Raw genomic sequence first — 16,502 nt, forward strand, 5'->3', positions numbered from 1 at the left:
AAGAAATCTTGTTTATAACAGAACACAGCAGGAACAGCAGCTGTCTGGAGCAAAGGCAACGAGAAAAGAAAACACCAGTCTAATTAATACAGTAGGCCTACATTCTAAATGTTATGCCACGTCTTTGTATTCATTTTATTAATGTGATTGATTGGTTTGTATCCCTTAGACATTCCACCAATATGATAGGGTTGGGTATGGAAGCTTGTTTCCGCCACAGGATAAAAAAAAAAATTTAAAGATAATTGCGACTTTATATCTCACAATTCTGACTTTTTCTCATATTGAAAGATATAAACTCGCCATTGCGAGTTATGTCAGAATTGTGAAACAAACTCGCAATTGCAAGAAATAAAGTAAGAATTGCGAGATACTGTATAAACTTGCAATTGTGAGGAATAAAGTAGACTTGCGAGATGTAAATTTTTTATATTTTCTTGCAATTTTGACTTTTCTCAGAACTGAGATATAAACTCACAATTGGAAGTTATAAAGTCCAATTCTGAGGGGAAAAAAGATTCTGACTTTATAACTCGTAATAGAGTGGTGAAGGTATGAAAACTAATACGCCACTGGTTCCAGAGATTTTCCTATGGGTTTTTTCGATTTATGTGTAAAACCCCATAGGAAAATCTAAGGAACCAGCAGCGAATTAGACTTCTGGTTTCTGACATCATACTGAACCTGCAACTGTCAGGGATGAACGAGACAGAAGTAATCACAAATGCAGTAAGGTGAATTTATTAGAATTACAGTAGTGTGAACAGCAGGCAAAGCCAGTTACAAACTGGTACAGAGAGTTGTGGGTATCCACGCAACAACCAGAGCCACAAACAGACAGTCCATAAACAAGATCTGAATTCATCAGTGTAGCAATCACCAGGACTGGAACAGGACCGAGGCAAAACTGTGAGCTGGAAAACACTGCACAATAAACACCAAACTTCTGACAACACAGAACAGAAAAGGCACAGGTTAAGTAGAGTTGTGCTAATGAGGACCAGGGGCCTCATGTACAAAGACTTGCGTTGAATTCATACTAAAACATTGCGTACGGAGAAAGCTGTAAATGTGCGTACGCACCAAAAAAATCAGATGTATGAATCTCTGCGTACGCAGCATTCCACATACATTTTCTTTGTACATCCCAATTAACGCGAAATTGAGCGCACATGCACGAGCACAACACCACACCCTGTCTCCTCCCTCAATTAAATTAATTTAAATATGGTAATTAGTCCAGTTTGGAAAAGAAACCTGCAAGAACATGGCTAAAGCAAGCAAGAAACGAAATTTCACTGAAAATGAATTAGAGGTGCTACTATCAGAGGTAGAAACAAGAAAAAATATTTTATTTGGAACTTTGTCCTCTGGAATTAATAATAAAAGAAAGAAAAAAGAGTGGGAGAGTTTGTCTGATGCCGTTAACGCGGTGGGATCTGAGAGTCGCACCGTAAATGAACTGAAGAAGAAATGGTCTGACATAAAGGTGGAAGTTAAGCGGAGAACTGCTGCGCACCGACAAAGTGTGGGCAGAACAGGCGGTGGTACAGGGGCCGATGAACTTGCACCCTTTGATCAGAGAGTTGCCTCTATTGTAGGAGACACGTTAATCTCTGGAATCGTATCCGTTGATGTGGGAGACTCGGATATACTACAGGACTGCCAGCAAGGTGACTAATTTAAAATGTATTTCCTTAACTTTGATACATATAGCCTACCAGCCACCATTTAATTTTAAAATGCATGCAATGTGGCAAAAAGTACACCAGAGATTTTACGTATCCACTGCTTTTATTGCAAATGCGTGTACCCATTAATAAGGAACTGACTCAAATTACAGTTAACATGTGCCTGTGTTTATTTGGACTTAGGAACCGCAGGAACAACAGCAGGAACGTCCACTGGCACGCACTCAGAGTCCGCACCACCCGAGCAGCCAGAGCCCATTCAGTCCAGCGTCTCCGGTGTCTCTAATGCTCCCCCCAGTGCTGAACCCCGTCCATCTGGCCGCGTCTTGACGCATGCTGTTCTGGAGTCACAACAGCAAATTGTTAGGGCCATTGGAGAAATTAACAGTCACCTGAAAAATGTCACTGACGCACTCACAGAAATAAACCATTCATTAAAGGAATTGGTCAAAAAATGAACTTTGTGTCTGAGTACCATTTATATTGTCGCAATTACACGTTGACGGGCCTGAATGGCTTGTTGATTGTGCTGCACATATACTGGTCCTGGGTCAGGGTCATCTGGCGGTGCCCCCACCTCACCAAGGGGTATGCCATGCCTGTGCGCGACATTGTGCAGCACTCCACAGGCCAGTATGATGCGGCAAACCTTGTCAGGGCGGTATAACAGCATCCCCCCGGTCCTGTCAAGGCAGCGCCACCGACTTTTCAGCTGCCCAATCGCCCGCTCCACAACTGACCGAGTGCGAGAATGGACATCATTGTATCTGCGCTCTCGGTCAGTTTGTGGGTTGGTGAGGGGGGTTAACAGCCACGTCTTTAGTGGATAACCACTGTCTCCTGATGGGTAGTTGAATAATTACACACACAAAAATTTAACTTTTAGATAGAACCATACATTTAAATAACTTACCAAGTAGCCACCCATCGCGCACCCTGCCAGCTTGGAGTCTCATGCCAACCATGCTGTTTGTAAGGATATATGAATCATGGGTTGACCCAGGCCACCTTGCCACAATATTTGTTAGGCGCATTTGTGCATCACATATAATCTGCACATTTATTGAATGAAAATGTTTCCGATTCACATATGCAAATTCTTCTTCAGATGGCGCCTTTATAGCAATATGTGTGCAGTCGATCGCTCCGATTACATTATGAAAACCGGCTATCGCTGCAAATTGCGCTTTAATATTTGGCTGGTCACCTGCATCGTATGGGAACGTTATATACCTGGTAGACAAGCGGATGATCCCGTCCCATACAGCTGGCATTGCACGGCTCAAACACGACTGGCTTATTCCTGAGCGGTCTGCCAGTTCTCTTTGGAAAGAACCTGTTGCCAGGAAACCAAGTGTAGTAAGCACCTGTAAAGGAACGGGTAATGCGTGGCTCCTCACTGTCTCTCTTTCCAAATTCGGACCCAACTCAGCGCAGAGCTCCAAGAGTATAGCCCTTGGAAATCTGAAACGGCTGATAAGCCAGTCATCATCGTGGGCCAGAAAATCATTGTGGTCCCTAAAAACTCGTTCTCTCCGGATTCGTCCATTGAAAATGTCCTCTAATAAAGCCAACACTGCCATTGCTAGATGGGTTGTAGGCTATCAATTTGCACATGCTTTATATATGTTCTTACTTAATTGCATAATTAATAGAATATTTTAGTAAGACTCGTGTGACAATAATATGTCAAATAATTTATCAATTACAAATTATAAGCAATATCTGACAGCTGGTGGTGCGATAGAACAATTCGTAATGTAATGTTTGCCACTTCACTTTATTGCCTCTATGAGTCGCCAACGGACAAAAATCACGACAAATGTACGTACGCCAGGCATGAAGTTTACGTGGAGGAACGCACATTCTTACGTTAATTTCACTGTTAGTACATCTGACCGTGAACGTGAAAGCTGGCGTACGCCGTGTTTTTGTGCGTACGCAGTGTTGATACATGAGGCCCCAGGTGAGATGACTCAGTCAGCACTCAGGAGCACAGAGAAGCTGTGTCCCAATTGAGTTCGCAATTAAGACCCGCCCCCTTTAGTTATTAGGCTTGTTTGAGATGAGCAAAATCTGCGCAGAGCCGATCACCGGTGATCAGCGCGAGATGCATGCCGGTTAGAAATGTGTCCTAGTGCAGTCCATAGATATCCATATAAGGCTAGATGTCTTAAGGCAGAGTCTCGAACGGCATCACCGGCGGCCATCTTGTCACAGGGAAGCTTTCTGGCGAGCTCTGTGGTATCTGAAGTAAGGTGAGTGATCAGCACGAACACAAATCCTCTTATCTCGCTGAAATCTTGATGTATGCAGTGTCATATGTATGCAGTGTCATTACTACATCTCTGACGTTTATAATAAACCAAACAGTTTGAAAATCGGTAGAAAATTGAGCAAGTTATGGTTATTTAAAAGTACATGCACCATTAAAACACAATGTTACGAGTGAGCGAGCTCCCTGTGGCAAGATGGCCGCCGTGTGCGGACGGTGGACCTCCACTGGCCAGAAGCGCGGATGAGACATCTAGCCTTTATTATATGATATCTATGGTGCAGTCCGCCTTGCTCTGATGTCATGCTGACGCATGTAAAAAAAAAAAAAAAAAAAAACTCGCAAAAAACGTGTCGAATTCTGCAGTCGAGCGCAGTTGCTCTCCACCGATTGCGCTGATCAAAAGCATGATGGGAAACGAATTGCTGAAGACACAGCTTAATGCTCATTGGTTTAAACAACCGTGATGTATTGTTCTCTTTTAAACTGTTTGATTTTAAAACTCTGATCTCATGTTTTTATGTGTATAAATTATGTGTTAGTATTCCCAAACTCTCTGACAGTGTGATCTATGGGTTATTTGATTGTTGTCATATTTATACAAATATATATAAAACATGTCTGTAATTAAAGTAAAAATTATTGATAAACACGTCTTTGGTATGTTATTAAATGGGTGTCTTGTTCATAATTATTTTCATATAAAAGCAACAGAACTTAAATTACATCCAGTTTATTAGCAACACTGTGCACGAGCGTGAATCCCGCAATATCCATCTTTGATCTCACAGGTGTCAGATCCACTGAGAGAAGAGAGAACTGTCCGTCTTGCCTGCGCTTTTTTCTCTCCTCCCCTCACTGCAGCCGCCTACTCTCGCATACATTTCAGGCGAGGCTAGGCACCATAGACTGTAAAAAAAGATGGACAACGCCCCTTCGCTCTCTTCCATTGGTGAGAACTTAAAGCCGCCAGTGTCCCGATATGGCGCTGACATCTTGGAACTTGAGTCTGCGAAGTAGCGATATCGGGACCAGACCTGCGCAGTAGTAAGCAGGAAGTAAAGCCGCAAAATCAACGCTCCGCCCCAGGGGGGTAATCTTTCAGAAAAAACTGAAGCTTCCCCGGGGGCTGCCATTGATTAGCAGACCATCACCTGCTGTTAGCATTCCATTGAGTCCCATTCATTTTGGCGTCACTTTGACAGCGAATAACTTTACATCTGAGGCGTTTAAAGACTCCATTGTCCATGTCCATTATTTATTTCTAAAGAAACACGAAAATGTATAAAAGACTCCTTTTATCTTGTATCTTACATTATGGCCCCGTAGAAGCAGTTTTTGTAAAAATAGGCTAGCGATTGCGTCATAACCATGCGACTCTCTGTCGCACAGTAGAGAAATTACCGTATGGACAGGAGGAGAAGCTCGCGGGCAATCGGGGGGACGTGGAGGCAAAAATGACAAAATAATTAAATAATAAATACTTAGCAAAAGTTTCTCCTGCTCTAAGTGCTTCTAATTTACTTCACTTTTCTCCGTTGAATCCAATGGGGTCGCTGTGTCCATTTCTTTTACTGTCTATGCTCCGCCCTCACTCTTGCAGAATGCACTCTCCCTGAGTGCACTTTTTTAAAAATTGATTGCAGTACGGCAAGAGGCTTGTTAAAATAAAGTAAATACAATCTCCTCAGTCCTCCGAAGATCCCGAAAAAAATGTCCGTTGGTGCTTCAGTAAATACTTCGCTCAGAGAACCTGTCAATCATGATGTTACACCCTGTTTTTATAGCATCACGTAACTAACTAAAAAACAACTTATTTTTGAAACAAACACTTGAACTTACATCAGCGTGATAAAAATGACAGCAAATGAAAGAAACCACCTTTGGAAAAAAGATATTTGAAGTGTAATTTAATTGTTTAGTTGGTCTCACGTCCCGTTGAATAACACGGGGAGGCGGGGTTTATGACCTATACTAGGACCAGTCGCCAGGGGGCGATAGAGACGTTTTGGCTTCACTTTTCAGGGCTTGTGCGGCATGCTTGCTAGGCACATCTCGAACAAGCCTATTTCCTGTGGGTGACCTTTGCATTTGTGCAGGTGTAACGATCAACAGCTGGAGTGCCCTTGAGAGCCACCAGAGGGCACTCCACATCAGAATATTAGGCTTGTTTGAGATGTGCCTAGCCTCGCCTGAAATGTATGTGAGAGTAGGCAGCTGCAGTGAGAGGAGGAATGAGCTCGGACTCATCTCTTCAACAGGACTCATTTGTTCACCACACCGGACAGTTCTCTCTTCTCGCAGTGAATCTGACACCTGCGAGATCAAAGATGGATATTGTGGGATTCACGCTCATGCACAGAGTTGCTAATAAACTGGATGTAATTTAAGTTCTGTTGCTTTTATATGAAAATAAATAATGAACAAGACACCCAAAGTACTTATTTAATTCCATTCCAAATACATGTTTATCAGTAATTTTTTCTTTAATACAGACATATGCGTTTTCTTTTTAAATAAAAATTACAATGCATAAGCCATAGAGATCGCACTGTCAGATAGTTTGGGAATATTCACACATAACGTATACACATAAAACATGATATCAGAGTTTTAAAATATATATTTTTAAAAGAGAACAATACATCATGGTTGTTTAAGCCAATGAGCATTAAGCTGTGTCGTCAGTAAGTCGTTTCCCATCATGCTTTTGATCAGCGCAGTCAGTGGAGAGCAACTGCGCTCATCTGCAGAATCCGACACGTCCACCTTGCGTTCGTGAGAGTGTTTTGACATACGTCAGCATGACATCAGAGCAAGGCGGACCGCACTCGGACACATTTCTAACCGGCATGCATCTCGCGCTGATCACCGGTGATCGGTTCTGCGCAGATTTTGCTCATCTCAAACAAGCCTATTGTCATTCCCTCACAAACTACATCACCCATAATTCTCTGCCTGGACTTATGAGCGCTCATTGTTTTCAGCTGTGTCTCATTACCTTGTTTAACTCACACTATATTAGCCTGGTTTTCACATTCATTCCCTGTGAATGACAGAGAAACAACTGCGGAAAGTTGGGCACGAGCCGAGCGGACGGGGGACTCGACTGCTTTTGGAAGTTCTGTTTGGGTGGACTGTTGGACTGGGCTGGACTGTTGACATATTTCATTTCTGGTTTTTAGAATTGCAGATAGCGATCTGACTATAAGGATTAGTTGGAACTGATTTATTGGATTCATTATTGGACACTGAACTGAGGACCTTTTGACTTGGTAAACGGTAGGTCGTTAGTGGAGAGGAGTGTGGGAGTACCGGCCGACGGCCTGTATAGGTCCGGTAGCGGTGCTCCTCCTCTACTTTTCATTGACTAAATAATATCAAACTTTTCAGGATGACAGAAAGAGAGTCAGTATATGAAAACAGCATGGAATGTAGAGATCAAGAAGAGGAAAGTGAATGGGAGGAGGTGATAAGGGGACCTAGAACTAATAAATTGCCTAGACATAAAAGAAAGAAAAATGACTCAGAAAGTTTGGGTGGAACGGAAAGTGAGGGAAGAGAAGTTGAGGTAAATGATTTGAGATCAGAATTGTTTAATGTAGTAGTACGTTTTGAGGGAGAAGGGGGAGTAAAGAAAACTGACCCGTTAAAACTGACTAAAGTCATTAAAGCACAAATAGGAGAAGTAAAATATGCAAGAGTACTGGGAGATGGAAACTTACTTATTGGATGTAGCTCTGAAAAACAGATAGAGAAGGCAAAGAGAATGAGCACTGTGGGAAAAATAAAAGTAACAAAAGTGGTTAGAGTTGGAGGAGAAAAGGACGAGAGTTGTAAAGGAATCATGGCAGGAGTTCCTCTTATGGTGGGTATGAAGGAGATCGTAGAGAATTTGAGGGTGAGAACTGGATCAGTTAAATCTGCTAAAAGAATGACAAGAGGAATTGACAAAAAGGAAACGGAATCTGTTCTGATTGAATTTGATTGTAAGGACCTCCCTAAAGAGGTATACTTTGGTTATATTAAATATAACATAAGAGAATTCATAACTAAGCCTATGAGATGTTATAACTGCCAGGAATTTGGTCATGTGGCAAGGGGATGTAAAAAGCAAAGAAGATGTGCTAGATGTGGAGGAGATCACGACTATGGGAAGTGTGGAGAAGGTGTTAAACCAAAGTGCTGCAATTGTGGAGGCAATCATAGTGTTGCTTTCTGGGGATGTGAAGTAATGAAACGAGAGGTGGAAGTACAACAAATTAAGGTGAAGGAAAAAATTTCATATGCTGATGCTATCAAGAGAAGTGAGGGAAAAAAGAAGGATGTGGATGAAGAGTATGATAAAGGAAAAAAAATGGAGGTGAGCAGAAAGAATGGAGGAAGATTTGGGAAGAAAAGAAGAAGTTAGTTACCTTTATAGCAGGGGTAATAAATGCAACATCTGAGATTAAATCTAAAACTGAAAGGATTCAAATCATAGTTAAAGCGGCAGTACATCATTTGGAGTTAGTAGGATTAAAATGGGAAGAAGTAAGAGATGAGCTTAATATGCAGTCAAGTCAAGATCCAACATGGGTGGGTTAATAATATTAATTATGCTAATTCTTCAATGGAATGCCAGAAGCCTAATTGCAAATGGACAAGATTTTAAACAATTTATAGACAGCAGAGAGGAAAAACCAGAAGTAATATGTGTTCAAGAAACTTGGCTAAAGCCTAATTTGGATTTTGTTTTAAATGGATATATAGCAATTAGACAAGACAGGAAAGAGGGAGGAGGTGGAGGGTGTGCTACATTTGTTAAGCAGGGAATTCCTTATAGAGTTACAAGAGTGGAAAGTGAACAAGAATATGTGGGAATAGAAATTTGGGGAGGAAAATCAAAATTATCAATCGTAAATTACTATAATCCATGTAAAAAGCTTGAAATAAACAAACTTTTAGAAATAGGGGGACAGTGTGAGAACAGTATGGTATGGTGTGGGGATTTTAATGCACACAGCACATTGTGGGGATGTAAAAAAACTGATAATAATGGTGTAGTATTGGAAGAGTTATTGGAAGAAAGGGAATTAGTGTGTCTAAATGATGGAAATAAGACACGGATTGATATTAGGACAGGAAAGGAATCAGCTCTCGATCTTACTTTGGTATCAAATAATTTGGCATCAGTTTGTGATTGGAGAGTACATAAAGATGGGACAATAGGGAGTGATCATTATCCGGTTATATGTGAGATTAATATCTCTGTAGTGGAACAAATAGATGGAAGAGGAGGGAATTGGGTATTTGAAAAAGCTGATTGGGAAACATTTCAAGCAAAAAGTGATAAATATTTAAGTCAAGTTGTTAACTATATAGATATAGAGTTATTAAATAATGAAGTAAAACAAGGAATATTATTAGCAGCAATAGAAACTATACCTAAAAGTAAAGGTATAAAAAGGAGGAAGTCAGTACCATGGTGGAATGAGAATTGTAAAACTGCAGTAAAAACCAGAAATAAAGCCTTCAAGTTATTGAAAAGAACTCATAATTTCCAACATATGATACAGTATAAACAAGCACAGGCAGTTGTAAGAAGAACAATCAGGCAAACAAAGCGGATATATTGGAGGGAGTTTTGTAGTTTAATTGGAAGTACTACTCAGATAGGAGAAGTTTGGGGGATGATTAAAAAGATGAGTGGGGATGTAAGGGAGTGGAATTATCCTGTGTTAAATGATGGACATAAAGATGCTGTTACTAACAAAGGAAAAGCAGAGATGTTGGTAGATGCATTTGTTAGTATACACAGTTCAAATAATTTGTCAGTGGAGGGAAGGAGAGGTAGAGAGAGCACCAAATCTAAGAACATGGAAATTTTAAACAAAAAGGAAATCTTTGAGGACGATCTAAATAAACCTTTTAATATAGGAGAAGTTGAAAGAGCTTTAGCTAAAACTAGAAACACTGCACCAGGAAAAGATGAAATAAGCTATACTATGTTAAAACATTTAAGTATAGAAAGTAAGGAAAAATTGCTAATGCTATTTAATAAGATATGGGAAGGAGGAAGAATTCCTGAAAGTTGGAAAGAAGCAATAATTATCCCGATAAGGAAGCCAGGAAAAGATGCTAGTAAGCCAACAAATTATAGGCCTATAGCATTAACGTCGCATATTTGCAAATTAATGGAAAGAATGGTAACTGAAAGATTAATGTATTTTTTGGAAAAAAAGGGTTTGGTAACGGAATTTCAAAGTGGGTTTAGGAGAGGAAGGGGTACAATGGATGCAGTGTTGTGTTTAGAAGACGATATTAGGAAAGCTCAAATAAGTAAAGAATCTGTGGTAGCAGTATTTTTTGACGTTGAGAAGGCGTATGATATGTTATGGAGAGAGGGATTAATGATTAAATTGCACAAAATAGGAGTAAGAGGTAAAGTTTTTAATTGGATTTTAGATTTCCTAAAAGGAAGATCGATTCAAGTTAAAATAGGAACAGATATTTCAAATAAACACAAAGTAGAAAATGGAACACCGCAAGGGAGTGTTATAAGTCCTACACTTTTTTCCATTATGATAAATGATATATTTAAGAATGTACATAATGGCATGAATAGATCATTGTTTGCAGATGATGGGGCGCTTTGGAAACGTGGGAAAAATTTGGAATATGTAGTTAAGAAAATACAGGAAGGAATAAACCAGGTTGAAATGTGGGGAATGGAATGGGGTTTTAAGTTTTCTGCTGAAAAATCAAAAGTGATGCTCTTCTCTGGAAAGAAAAATAAAGATATTAAATTGAAGTTATACAGGAATAATCTGGAAAGAGTTGAAAGTTTTCGTTTTTTGGGGGTGTGGTTTGATTCACGATTAACATGGAGAGCACACATTAAACAAGTAGAGGATAAATGTAAAAAAGTAATAAATATTATGAGGTGTCTTACAGGAGTGGAGTGGGGAGCAGACTTTAAGTCATTAAGATATATATATATATCACTAGTAAGATCTAGGTTGGATTATGGGAGTCAGGCATTTGGATCAGCAGCAAAATCAGTGTTAGCAAGGTTGGACAATCTTCAGGCACAGGCACTGAGATTATGTCTCGGAGCCATGAGAACATCACCAGTGTGCTCACTGCAGGTAGAGGCAGGAGAAATGCCTTTGAGTCTAAGACGGAAGCAGTTGCTTGTAAATTACTGGATTAATTTAAGGGGACAAATAGATAGTCACCCAACCAAAAGAGTATTACAAGATAGTTGGGAAAAGGGAAAGGGGAAAAAATGTAGTTTTGGTTGGACAGGAGATGACGCGGCACGTGACTTGGGAGTATATGGAAAGGAGTTTTGTAAAACTGTGGTATGGCCCAATATCCCTATCTGGAAGTTTGAAACTCCAATAGTGGATTTAGAGGTATTGCAGACCAAAATAGTAAATAATCAAGTTGATTTGGTGAGTGAATTTTATAGACATGTGAACCAAAAATATAGTAATTTTAAGCAAGTTTTTACAGATGGATCCAAAGACCCAATAACCGGAGTTACAGGTGCTGCAATTGTAGTTCCCAGCCAGACGATTGAGATGAACAGGAGAACTTCAGATCATTTAAGTGTATATGCTGTTGAGATGTTTGCCATTTTGATGGCATTAGAATGGATAGAAAGCACTAAGTTAAACCAAACTTTAATTTGCAGCGACTCTGTTTCTGTACTGCAGAGTCTTAAGACCGGTATGGTCAAGAATCATCAGGAGTTGTTTTATGATATTATGGCTATCTATTTAAAAATAAAGAATAAAGGTGATGACGTTATATTTATGTGGGTCCCAGCACATATGGGTATTATAGGAAATGAAAAGGTAGATAAAATTGCTAAGGAAGCACTTCAAAAAGAGAATATAGAAGCAGTCATCAGTCTTTCAAGATCAGAAGGAAAGAGTATAGTGTGGGGAGAAATTACGAAAAAATGGCAACAAAGGTGGGACCAAGAAATTAAAGGAAGACATCTATACTCAATTAAAAGAAGAGTTGGCAATGTAGAAAATAAGAGAGGAAACAGGAGAGAAGAAACTATTGTAACCAGATTAAGAATAGGGCATAATAAATTAAATAGTACTCTGCATATAATGGGGAAACATCCAACTGGGTTTTGTGATCAATGTCAAATACCTGAGACTGTAGAACATGTGTTAATTAATTGTTCAAAATATGAATTACAGAGAATAGTTATGATTAAAGACATGGAAAAAATAGGACTAATAGGACATGGAGTAAAGAGTATAATGGACTGCAGTAAGAGTGAACAAGGAATTAAATATTTGATTTGTTTTCTGACAAAATCGGGACTAATGACAAGAATATGATGACTAAAAATATGGAAAATAACTAGAACCAGAAGATGGCAGTAATGCAACGTCAAGGATGCAAGCTGCCGTTAAAATCCAAAGAAGAAGAAGAAGAACATTCCCTGTGAAGTCTTGTGTACTGTATGTGTCTCACTGCATTTCTGAGCTTGTTTGTATCTTGTCTCTCCCATCTCCTGGTTTTCTTGATTCTGTGCCTGTCCCCTCAGATTTCTCTCTTTGCCTCAGCCCTTATCTGTTATTGTTTGTTTGTTTGTGTATGACCCTTGCCTGGATTTGGATTATGATTGTGGATAACCCTTTGCCTGACGTCGTCATAATCAGATTCTAGTCAGAATATGAGTCTGATACTGCTCCAGTGGGCTGTGATTAAGTGGCGTGTTTCAACCGAACCAGGAAAGAAAATGCCTATGCACTTAATTGGATAGACCAACAACCAATCAGAGCAACGGAGTAGGTGACGTATGTTCTTCGTTCATCTTTCCGATCGACAAATGCCTTGATCGCAGTTCTCTGTTCCTCTTTTAAAATTAATGAGCTGTCGATATCTTCTATAACAGACGTGTTGGCGGAATCTACACATCTCAATTATTATCTCAGTTATAACTAGTGTTAATGTAGATGGTGAAATCTATGACAAATTTTCATTGGCGACCTTTGACAAGATGACAACAATGTCATTAAATGATAACTGTGACTGTAACTATATAACTTATTTTCACAGACATTTCTCCTCCTCCAGTAACAAGTATAAAGTTTATGAGTTATGGTTAAGCTTTCAAAATATTAAAATTGCTTAAAAATAATAATATAAAAAATATATATAAAATAAATTACTCCGGAAGCTTAACCTGTGGAGGGGTCCTCGTGGAGTGACGTTTCGGGTAGATAATCGACCAGCGGTGCCCAACAGCCTCCATTAACTGGCATACCTACAGACAAAGCAAAAAGAGACAACACGCCATGCTTGACAGGTATGCCTTTCATCTGTGAGACTTGTAATAAAACGTACTCGGTTACTAACGTAACTTCGGTTCTCTCTAGAAGAGGGAACGAGTACTGCGTTTTTGTAAAAACGCTACGGGAAAAACTCTTTTTTAACGAAATACTGAAGCAAAAAATTATCCTTAATTTTCCATATATGTAAAGCGCGTTGCAGCAGTACACAGCTATGGCGAGACAGCTTGCGCGCTCATTGGCTGCTCTGCGGCAACTGCATAAGCCTATCGAGCGAGGCCTGAAGTGACGTCAGGCCAATGAGGGCGCTTCGCTATGGAGGCAGATTAGTCTCAAATATAAATCACGCAAAAAACATGATTCACAAATGCGTAGACAATTTCACATGCATGAAACCTAATTCACGTACACACAAAAAAAATCCACGTGCGTGAAAAAAAATATATTCACAAAAAGCAATTCACATGCGCAAAATAAAATTATACTCATAAAATACATTTCACAAATGCAAAACATAATTCGTAGATATACAACTGTGCACAAAAACCTTTGAATGTTTAAAATGTACGAGTGTATCCTTGCATTTGAATGTGCAAATCGTCATTCACGTACGAATTGCCTTAGATATGTGTGTGTGTGTGTGTTTTTGAGACTTTCCTGGCAGCATAACACTCCTAACACAGAGCAGTCGTACTCTTTAGCCAATCAGATTTAAGCTTATCAATCGACCAATCAGTATCACGTGAGGGCGGGCCTACCTACATGTTACGTCATCAGCTTTCGACCAGTTCATGGCTGAGCAGAGGTAAGTGCAGTTAATCGTTCATTTCTGTTTAGAAGTTAGAGATCAGTTGAAGCAATAGTTTATTAACTGCTGTTTAGTCCACATGTGAATATAAACATTTATTTTTAGTATTGATGGATTTTCATGTCCTGTCCACCACACATTCAACTGAGGATAATGTATGTAATGACGTGCATATATAGGAGACATGTTTTGATCTGCATATATTATGTAGTTTTATTGTTTCAGATTTCCAAGACAGATGATGTATGAAGTTGCAGACAACCAGTACTGTGATCTTACCATTTCTACTGTAATTCTTTGAAAACAGTCATGTTGCAAGCCATCCATTTTGACTGTTGTTTCAACAAGTGGTTGAAAGTGATGCATTGTTACTGTATTAATTTGTCTCCTGCGGACTATATGTACATGCTTTAGGAATAAAGCCTTGCTATGCATGCATTATTAAATGTTCTTGTAAGAATTAAAATATTCAGACATAGTTCAATCTGATGTACACGTTTTATTAATTTGAAAGTTTCCGAATCCTTTGGGAATAAAATATATAAAATGACTTGATCATGATTAATGTTCCTGTTACATATGAAGATCATGAACTGACAGTCTAAACTGTGAAGCACAATATTCAGTACAGAGAAATATACGTCTCTTCAGGAGTTGTGAGATCCAGTCAGAGTGTACTTTGCTTTTAAAGTATATAAATATAAGTGCAATACATCAAGTGAAAAGTTAAAAAATGAATTGTGTTCAGTCCGGTCATCAGTAGACCTCTCTGTTAGGACATATAAGATTTTGTCCTGATATTTAAAGTACTAAAACCCTATAGTACAAGAGGTGCAGACAGAGGATGTGGGAAATTAAGTGATGGTATTTGAATAGAGTTTACTGAGTAATCTTAGTCGCATAATCTTAATTGCCTCTCTATGATAAGTACCTTTGTCTTATCAGCATAAAATCAGATTTGCCTATTTTACTAGGCAAAGTAAAATTAATGCTTCACAATATTGTCCTGTGAGACGTTAAGATGACAATAAAAAACCTTATTTAAAAACCTTGACATTACAATACAGCATAAGGAAATGCATGTTGAATATATTGGTAACACTCTACAATAAGGTACAATAACTAAGTTAACATTAGTTAATGTATTAAATAACCATGAGCAATACATTTGTTGCTGTGTTTGTTAATCTTTGTTAACGTTAGTTAAAAATACAGCTGTTCATTGTTGGTTTACAGTGCATTTACTAATGTTAACAAGATTTTAATGAAGTATTAGTAAATGTTAACATTAACAAAAAATAATAAAGGCTGTTCACGTGCAGTTCATTATTAGTTCATGTTAACTAATGAAACGTTTTAATAAAGTGTTACCAATTAAGACATAAATACAAAAAAAAAAGTATAAAATAAAGAAACAACATGAATTAAGATGTTCGTGACTGCTAACGTTACCCAGATGTCACACCAAAGGTGAGTAATCCTGAAAAATGCAGGGAAACAAGTGTTAATAATAATTTAACATCATACACAAATGGCAAAAAACACTGGCTGCTCATTAAAATAGGTCTATTCACTATTTAAAGAACAATCTCGATGGGTATTGACCACAGATGATTGTTTTGCAATCATTAGCGTGATTGTAGCTGTGAGAGCTGTCTGTACCTTCAGCTAAAATACAACAAAACAAGCATCATTCTTCTTCATTTTTGACACGATATGGGACATCTGATTACAACAACACTTGCTTACATCAGTTAATAGTTCATAAACTATTGCTTCAACTGATCTCAAACTTCTTTAACTTCAGTTAACACAGAAATGAACGATTAACTGCACTTACCTCTGCTCAGCCATGAACTGGTCAAAAGCTGATGACGTAACATGTAGGTAGGCCCGCCCTCACGTGATACTGATTGGTCGATTGATAAGCTTAAATCTGATTGGCTAAAGAGTACGACTGCTCTGTGTTACGAGTGTTATGCTGCCAGGAAAGTCTCAAAAACACACACACACATATCTAAGGCGATTCGTACGTGAATGACGATTTGCACATTCAAATGCAAGGATACACTCGTACATTTTAAACATTCAAAGGTTTTTGTGCACAGTTGTATATCTACGAATTGTGTTTTGCATTTGTGAAATGTATTTTATGATTATATAATTTTATTTTGCGCATGTGAATTGCTTTTTGTGAATATATTTTTTTTTTCACGCACGTGGATTTTTTTTGTATGTACGTGAATTAGGTTTCATGCATGTGAAATTGTCTACGCATTTGTGAATCATGTTTTTTGCGTGAATTATATTTGAGACTAATCTGCCTCCATACTTCGCGCCCTCCTTGCCACTTCCCGCCGAGACGGGTGTGGCTAACCTCTATAAAAGGAGCTCGAAAAGGCTGATTCACTTGATTTTCATCG

The 16,502-nt window shown here is 38.8% G+C and overlaps 1 protein-coding gene across 1 annotated transcript; it reads right to left on the reverse strand.

Annotated features, from left to right (window-relative positions):
- Positions 1–1,904: 1,904 nt before the first annotated feature.
- On the reverse strand, positions 1,905–15,938 carry LOC311091180 (putative nuclease HARBI1). Its single transcript, XM_084126985.1, has 7 exons — positions 15,920–15,938; positions 15,532–15,559; positions 13,166–13,246; positions 2,925–3,027; positions 2,605–2,657; positions 2,167–2,531; positions 1,905–2,032 (listed from the first exon to the last, which is right to left on the reverse strand). The coding sequence occupies exons 3-6, from the start codon at positions 13,242–13,244 to the stop codon at positions 2,170–2,172; spliced, it is 597 nt and encodes a 198-aa protein (XP_083983111.1). The 5' UTR covers positions 13,245–13,246; positions 15,532–15,559; positions 15,920–15,938; the 3' UTR covers positions 1,905–2,032; positions 2,167–2,169.
- Positions 15,939–16,502: the final 564 nt, after the last annotated feature.

The sequence above is a fragment of the Abramis brama genome (genome assembly GCF_963993115.1).
Source record: "Abramis brama genome assembly, chromosome: 10".
NCBI classification, from domain to species: domain Eukaryota; kingdom Metazoa; phylum Chordata; class Actinopteri; order Cypriniformes; family Leuciscidae; genus Abramis; species Abramis brama.

Coding starts and splice junctions, on each gene's coding strand:
- LOC311091180 (XM_084126985.1), bottom strand. CDS start 13,244: ATGCCAGTTAATGGAGGCTGTTGGGCACCGCTGGTCGATTATCTACCC. Junction 3,028..13,165: donor CCACGAGGACCCCTCCACAG/GTTAAGCTTCCG, acceptor TCCTGGCAACAG/GTTCTTTCCAAAGAGAACTG. Junction 2,658..2,924: donor ATCATCCGCTTGTCTACCAG/GTATATAACGTT, acceptor CCTTACAAACAG/CATGGTTGGCATGAGACTCC.